This window comes from Myotis nattereri, assembly GCF_964212035.1.
Source record: "Myotis nattereri genome assembly, chromosome: 16".
NCBI lineage: Eukaryota > Metazoa > Chordata > Mammalia > Chiroptera > Vespertilionidae > Myotis > Myotis nattereri.
Window position 1 is genome coordinate 17,320,583 of NC_138091.1, and position 7,904 is coordinate 17,328,486.

The 7,904-nt window shown below is 49.2% G+C and overlaps 1 protein-coding gene across 1 annotated transcript; it reads left to right on the forward strand.

Annotated features, from left to right (window-relative positions):
• Positions 1-4,212: 4,212 nt before the first annotated feature.
• Positions 4,213-6,627, forward strand: LOC308532653 (C-type lectin domain family 10 member A-like; the record flags this gene model as incomplete). Its single annotated transcript, XM_081110176.1, has 9 exons — positions 4,213-4,279; positions 4,883-4,999; positions 5,308-5,403; positions 5,495-5,566; positions 5,669-5,740; positions 5,832-5,918; positions 6,007-6,158; positions 6,232-6,338; positions 6,477-6,627. 9 exons carry the CDS (start codon positions 4,213-4,215, stop codon positions 6,625-6,627), a joined length of 921 nt encoding a protein of 306 aa, XP_080966302.1.
• Between the last annotated feature and the right edge of the window lie 1,277 nt (positions 6,628-7,904).

Below are 7,904 nucleotides of genomic sequence, written 5' to 3' on the forward strand. Positions count from 1 at the left end.
GGGAGGGCTGGTGGCGCCCTGTCCTGCTGTTTTCAGCGGCGGCCTCTTTGTGACCCAAACAGATCTAGACGGATGTCCAGCACAGGGTGTCCCCGACATGTCCACTGCGGGCAGACCTCATCCTCCAACATCATCCAAAACCAACCTTAGAAGGGTCTTCAAGCAATTCCATTTCTCTTTTATTCTTATTACAAAAGTAACATATACAGTTAGTGAAAAATGTTTTAAAGACACACACACACACACACACACACACATACACGAAGAGATTTATTATAAGGAATTGGCTCCTGTGATTATGGAGGTTGACAGGCCCAAGTCCTGGGGTGAGCAGACCAGCTGGAGGCCCAGGGGAGCGATGGTGGGATGACAAAGGCAGCAGCGCGAACGCCCAGCGGGTGATGTCTCCCCTGAGTCCAAAGGCAGGAAAAGCCAGTGTCCCCATCGGAGCGGGTTAGGCAGGAGGACCTCTCTGGGGTCACGAGGCTCAGCCTCTGGTTCCAGGCAGGGCTCCAACGGTGGGAGGAGGCCCACTCTTGGGGAGAGCAATCTGCTTTCCCAACTCAAATGTTCCTCTCGTGGAAACACCCTCCCAGGCGCACCCAGATAGACTGACCTGATTCCAGGCACCTGTGGCCCAGTCAGGTGGACATGAACGGTTTCCCGTGGGTGTGCCCTGCGTACGTGCACATTTGCAACACTGCGCTGCACTACGCAGCGGCTTTTCCCGCTCTCCCGTGCCTTGTGCACTTTGATCCAATCCTTGCTATTCCCGTGGAACTTAGCAAGGGTGGAGAATTCCAAAATATGGATGTGCCCTATGTTAGCTACTCATTCCCAGTGGTATATAAGGAGTTGGCATTTTTGTATATTTTCACACATAATATTTCAAGCAAATTTTGCTTCTAAGCCTGCAATCGGTAAAGTCTTTCTGATTATCAGTTGCAAAATTTTCTGGGATTTCTCCTTCCAAATGTGTATGATTGGCATGAGGTAAAAAGGAATCATGGAGCCCTAGCTGGTTTGGCACATTGGATAGAGCGTCGGCCTACAGACTGAAGGGTCCTGGGTTTGATTCAGGTCAAGGGCACATGCCAGGGTTCCGGGCTTGATCCCCAGTAGGGGGCATGCAGGAGGCAGCTGATCAATGATTCTCTCTCATCATGGATGTTTTCATCTCTCCCTTCTCCTCTGAAATCAATAAAAATATATTTAAAAATTATGTAAGTAGTAATACATACAAGTAAAGTCTTGTGAGGCTAGAAAAAGCCATTTCTGCTGTTTAGAGAAACCACTCAGTGCTTTTTAGCTGTTTCTTCCAGTGACATCTCAATTTCTAGATAATGCACACAAACAGATATATCTTTATATACCAATGGTTGGCATTATTTAGTTCTACCCTGTAGATACGGTACAATCTTTTAATTGAGTTTACAATAATTGCTATTTACATCGTAATTCAGCATGTGTATCTTTACCACTATGGCTGCGTCAGTAGTGGTAACTGCTGAGCCCAGTAGGATCAGCTGATTACATTTCCTTTCTTGTACAACTTTTGTTTCTTCTGAAGTTTATAATTATTTAAAAGAACATGCTCCATATTCTTTGAACCTATTGTGAAATCTTCCTTAACTGTAAAAGTCTGGCAGTATAATCATCTACATGTGCAAACTGGCCATAGAACTGGTATTTCAGTTGCACTTTTTTCCTAGAGTCACAGGGGTGAATGGAAATTTTATAGAAATTTTTATATAAAAATATTATATAAATGCATGACCACCAGGGGGCAGCTCCTGCATTGAGCATCTGTCCCCTAGTGGCCAGTGAGCATCATAGCGACAGGTCATTCTGCTGTTTAGTCAATTTGCATGTTAGCATTTTATTATATAGGAGGATCACCAGTGTATGAATGATCCAGATTGCTCACATCTTCACCTGCATTTGGTTGCTAACACTATTTTAAAATTTTAGCCATCTTGGTGAGTGTGTAATGAAATAATACTGTGGTTTTAATTTGCATTTCCCTGATGGCTAATAATTTGTACAATTTTCTTGTGCTTATTTTCTTTTTAAAAATATATTTTTAGCCCTGACTGGTTTGGCTCAGTGGATAGAGTGTCGGCCTGCGGATTGAAGGTTCCTGAGTTCGATTCCGGTCAAGGGCATGTACCTTGCTTGTGGGCACATTCCCAGTGGGGTTGTGCAGGAGGCAGCTGATCGATGTTTCTCTCTCATCAATAATTCTCTATCCCTCTCCTTTCCTCTCTGTAAAAAGTCAATAAAATATATTTAAAATATATATATTGATTTCAGAGAGGAAGGGAGGAGAGAGAGATAGAAATATCAATGATGAGAGAGAATAACTGATCAGTTGCCTCCTGCACAACCCCCACTGGGGATCGAGCCAGAAACCAAAGCATTTGTCCTGATGGGGAATCAAACCGTGACCTCCTGGTTCATAGGTTGACACTCAATCACTGAGACATGTCAGCAGGCTCATGTGCTTATTTTCCATCTGTAATTCTCTCTGAAGGAATGTCTTTTCGTGTGTGTGCGCGCGTATGTGCATGTGTGTGCGCGCGTGTGCATGTGTGTTCGCGCGTGTGCATGTGTGTGTGTTTGCCCATTTCTAATTGGATTATTTGTGTTTTGTTTTTTCACTGTTGAGTTTTGAGAATTCCTTATATATTCTTGATGTCAGTTTTTTTAAATATATTTTTTATTATTGATTTTTTAGAAAGGAATAGAGAGTTAGAAACATTGAAGAGAGAGACACATCGATTGGCTGCCTCCTGCACACCCTCTACTGGGGATGTGCCCACAACCAAGGTACATGCCCTTGACCGGAATCGAACCTGGGACCCTTCAGTCCGCAGGCCAATGCTCTATCCACTGAGCTTCACCCTCTTCCCTCCTATTGGGAAGAGTGAGCAGAGCAAGGCCAGAGCTGGGGGAGCTTGGTGGCTCAGGCCCCAGAAAGCTCAGATTCCAGACACTTGGGTTACGATTGAGGAAGAGTGAGAAAAGGCTCTTCTGGATCTGGGTGTGCAATGGTGGAGACAGCATCATCTCTGGGAAATGCTGATGCAGGAAGTAAAATGGGGTGTGGGGCAAAGAAGAAGCAAGAGACTGTACCTATGGACCGCTCTGGGAAGGGTTCCTCTCCACAATGGCAACAATGAGGAAGTCAGGGGACCTCAACAGAAGCTGAAAAGGACACACCCGGGAGGCAGATGGGGTGGTGGTGGGGAAGGGGGGAGCAAAGCTGGCCCTATATATAGCTTCTTCACTCACACAATCTCTGCCTGGGTTCCGATTATTATTTACTACCAAAGTTGAAGAAAAGGAAGATCCCAGGTTACAGAATCCTGGGCTTTTAGACACAGAGACCAGCAGGACTCCAGCCACTGACCTGACCCCTCCCTCACTCACCTCTACCCCACTCTCCAGGATTTCATTTTATCCAACTCTGCTCATTGCTGCAAGGCAAACCCAAGAATCACAGCCTCCAGAATTTGCACAGGTAACTGGGCTGAGGATGCAGGTGAAACCAAGGGGACAGGGAAGGAGTGAGAGAAAGCAGGGAGAGGGGGCTGTGGGTCTCAACTGGGACTGAATAGGAAGAGATATAAAAGGGCAGCTTGGAGATTCAATGAGCTGGTGGAGATTTCAGACTCTATTCACATAACTGGATTTGGGTTTCCCCATCTCTAGCACAGCTCCAGCCCCATCTTCAGCCTCCAGCCTAAATGCAGCCTTAACCCCATTACAAACACCAGCACCAACCCAACTCTCTTCAATTTCTAACATCAACACCAAACTTAGGCCCCACTCTATCCATGGCATCAACATCATATTGACCCCAGTCCTAGGAGGAGACACAACCTTACTTCATCCCCAATGTAAGACCCAGTCCTAGAAATACCTTTAGCTCCAACTCTACCTTTACCTTCAATCTCACATTCAACCCAACCCCAGCCCCAAAACCAATCCTGATCTCACTTCCAACCTCTGCTGCAAACCCAGGTCCATTCCCATTCATATCCCTAACCCTGGTTCATCCTCAACCTGAAATTCTTCTCTTACATCAACTCCAGCCCTGACTTCAGCTCCAACCTAGTCCCAGCCTTCCCTGTCTCCTATCTCCAGCCCCAGCCTGGTCACTGGCCCTGCCTCCGTTTCAGCTCGGACAGCCTCAGAGTTGGTCCAAGGATGTCAATGAACTATGAAGACCTCCAGTCCTTGGAGAGTGAGAAGAAAAGCCAGGGTTCTAGAAAGGGTAAGAGGAAAGGAGAAATGGTGTCTCCTGAAACACTCTCTTAATATGTTTAGAAGGATCTCTGCTGTCAGTGTATCTGCACCTCTACCATGTGCACTGCTGGGGTCTCCGACACTGCGGGTATCAGGCTCTAGCTCCAGGTGGTTGCAATATGAAGAGAATTCGAGAAGGACAGTATCAGGGTGGACCAAAGCAGTCCTGGATGCCTATACTCAGGGGAAGGGTCTGAGCATTTGCACTGGGAGAGTGAACAGTCATGCTTGGAAAGGAAAAATTTTTTGACTGGACAATACAGATAAGCACGAGCCTGCTGAGGGCCTGGCTGCCCTGGCTCATTCTCTATCCTCCTTCCCCTTGTTGCAGCCCTGATGATAAGACCTTACATATTGCCATCGTGTTGACATAGGGATGAGGGGCTCGGGTGACTGAGAACTTGTGCTGGTCCATGAGGGGTGAGATGCCTGGGCATCCCCTGCACCACAACCTCTCCCCAGCGTTACCTTCACCACTTTTCATCCCTGACAGGTCCCTGCGGCCCTCTGCTCCTCCCCCGTGTCTCTCCTGTCCTCAGCCTCCATGTCCTGATGTCCTCTCCTCTTGCAGGGCTGCCTCCTCCCCCAGCCTTCCTGCAGCATCTCTGCTCTGGCCCCTGGCCCCTTCTGCTCTCTCTGGGCCTCATCCTTCTCCTGATGATTGGTATCTGCGTGATTGGATCCAAAAGTGAGTGTCCCAGGATGGGCAGGGAAGGGGGGGATAGTGGGGTACAGGAACCCAGGCACTGATGATGATCATGGTGGGTAAAGATGGCTGCTGGCTCTGTTGCTTACTCATGGGTAATGTAGTCCAAGTGCCTAACCTCTGGAAGCCTGAGTTTCCTCTCTGCAAGCTTGGATAACAACAGTGCCTGTCCCCTGAAGTGGGGTGGCTGTGAGGACCCAATGAGCCAATGTATGTCAAGTGCCCTGCCCAGTGCCAGCACAGAGAGGACTGAGCAATCTTAGCTCTCATTGTCCCCCCTGCCTGGTCAGATGCCAAGATTCAGAGTGATGTGGAGACCCTGAGAGCAACTTTCAGCAACTTCACTTCCAACACGATGGCTGAGGTCCAGGCACTGCACTCCCAGGGTGAGCCTGGCTGGAAGGGGCTCTGGATGGGAGGGGTCGTGGTGGGGGCGGGGGGAGTGGATCCTGAGCACTGAGTCCCCATGTCCTCCAGGTGGCAGTTTGCAAGCAACAATAACATCTCTGAAAGCTGTGGTGGAAAACCAGGAGCAGGAGCTGCAAGCAGGTGAGAGGCCCTCCAGGAGTGAGTGTGCGAAGGTGGGGGCCAGGCTCTCAGGACAGAGGTGTGGGGGGCGCAGCCTGGGGTGCTGAGTGCCCTCCCCTCCAGCCCGCAGCCTGAATGACAAGGTGTTTTCTCTGGAGAGCAAGCTGGAGAGAGAGCAGCAGGAAATCAAAGCAGGTCAGGCTCCTTCTCCCCTGCCCCTTGGCCTGATAGGGTGGGAGGGGATGGAAGGCCCTCAGCTGGCCCCCTGCCCTTCTGTGTTTCCCAGATTATTCTGAAATGCTCCTGGTAGTCCAACAACTGGTCAAAGACCTGAACTCCCTGCATTGTCAGCTGGCTGCGCTCAAAAGCAATGGTGAGTGGTGTGTAGGGCAGCGCCTAGCCCCATATCCTGCCCATGTCCCACTGGCCAGCATCTCAGAACCTCCCCACTCCCACCTCAGACTCTCAAAATACCTGCTGCCCCATTGGCTGGCTGGAGTATGAAGGCAGCTGCTACTGGTTTTCTCGCTCTCTATTGACCTGGCCTGAGGCAGAGAAGCACTGCCAGCTGGAGAACGCCCACCTGGTGGTTGTGGGCTCCCGGAAGGAGCAGGTGAGGGTGGGAGAGCTTGTTTGGGAAGCTGGTTGCTCTACTTGAAGTCACAGCCCTCATCCTCTCTCCCCAGAAGTTTCTTGAGCAACACATGTACCCTGTGGACACCTGGATTGGCCTTACTGACCAACATGGTCCCTGGACATGGGTGGACGGGACAGACTATAAGACCGGCTTCCAGTGAGTGTGTGTGCTCTGTACTCTGTTCCTTTGGCCTGGATCCTGCTATTCCTGCTGGGTGTTTTTGAGGGCAAGAGGGACTCCTCGGCTTGGCTGAGGGTCCGGCTTCCAGGGTCCACATCTGTCCGCTTTCCTTAGGAACTGGAGTCCAACGCAGCCTGACAATTGGTACTACCATGGGAAAGAGGACTGTGCCCACTTCATGACCGATGGCCGATGGAACGATAACCTGTGCGTGATGCCCTTCCACTGGGTCTGCGAGACAGAGCTGAGCAGATCCAGCTCCTAGCCTCCTCTCCCCTAATCTATTTCCTTAATGCTTTCACCTGCTGAGGGAACCTGGGTGGGGATTCTTTTTTCTGGGGGGCCTCCTGCATCACCCCAGGGGTTTTCATCTAGGATTTGAAGGGCAGGGGAGAGGACGATGTGAGAGGAATGCAGAATGATGTTTGATGGGGTGGGTAGATGAAAAACCACGCCACTCTCTGCAATTTGCAGGTTATTATTGTCAACTTTTTTTAGAATAAAAAGAAGAGAAAGATACTAAACATTTTGTGCTGTCTGGTGATTGGGGGTTAGGAATGTGCTGAGGCTTGTTGGCACTAGGAATCCTTGCGGAGGCAGCAGGGCATTGGGAAAACTGTCTGAGTTTTGGGTCACATGGTGGGATTGGTTACTTACAGGGCAAGTAGCTCTGCTCTCTGAGTCTCAGCTGTAAAACAGTGTTGTTGCTGGGACCATCCTCTTTCCAGAGCCTCTCAGAACAGAGCCACCCCTGTGTGCCGGAAGCTAATTCCAGCTGTCAGCAGGGCTGAATCAGCTGGGAATGGCTGAGGGCATTTCCCCAAACCTGAAAAGGACACATAAATGATTGTTTGCTGCCAGGCAGCTGAGGGCATTGCAATCTACATGTTATTGCCTCCTGCTGGCCAAACACCTGAACAGCCATAGGCAGTTCCCCCAGTCTGACAATGGATTCTGTATACCAAACCTTGGCCTTTGATATGTATATCTACCTTGCTTTAGGACAATTTGTGTTAATAAAAAGCAAGGGGTCCAGAGAGACAGGAGAGCTTGATTCCTACAGCCAAGCTCCTCTGGCCCCCCAAAATGCCTTCCAAATTTATGTTTCGTCTCTGGACTCTTGATTAATTTACACACAGCGCCTTCTCCAGATTCCTGACCCTTCTAGATGCTGGATCAAGACTCCTGGCATTACCTGTGTGTCGAGTGCTTTCAAAGCTCCAGATGAAACTTCTTGGTGTCAATTGCTTGCATTACAGTGAAGAGAAGCAGCATCCACAGGCAACAAGTACAGTGGGGCCTTGACTTACGAGTGTCCTGACTAACGCGTTTTTTGAGATACCAGCTGTCTCTCCGCTGATTTTTTGCATTGAGTTGATAGAGTAATTTGAGTTAACAAGCTCCTTAACGAGCTCAGTCATGGAATGAATTAAACTCGTAAGTCAAGGCCCCACTGTACAATGAATCAAAGCTGAGGCCAGTGTTGGCTCATGCTGTGGACTTTCCTAAAATCTCTCAAACGTTACAAACCCTGAACATGCA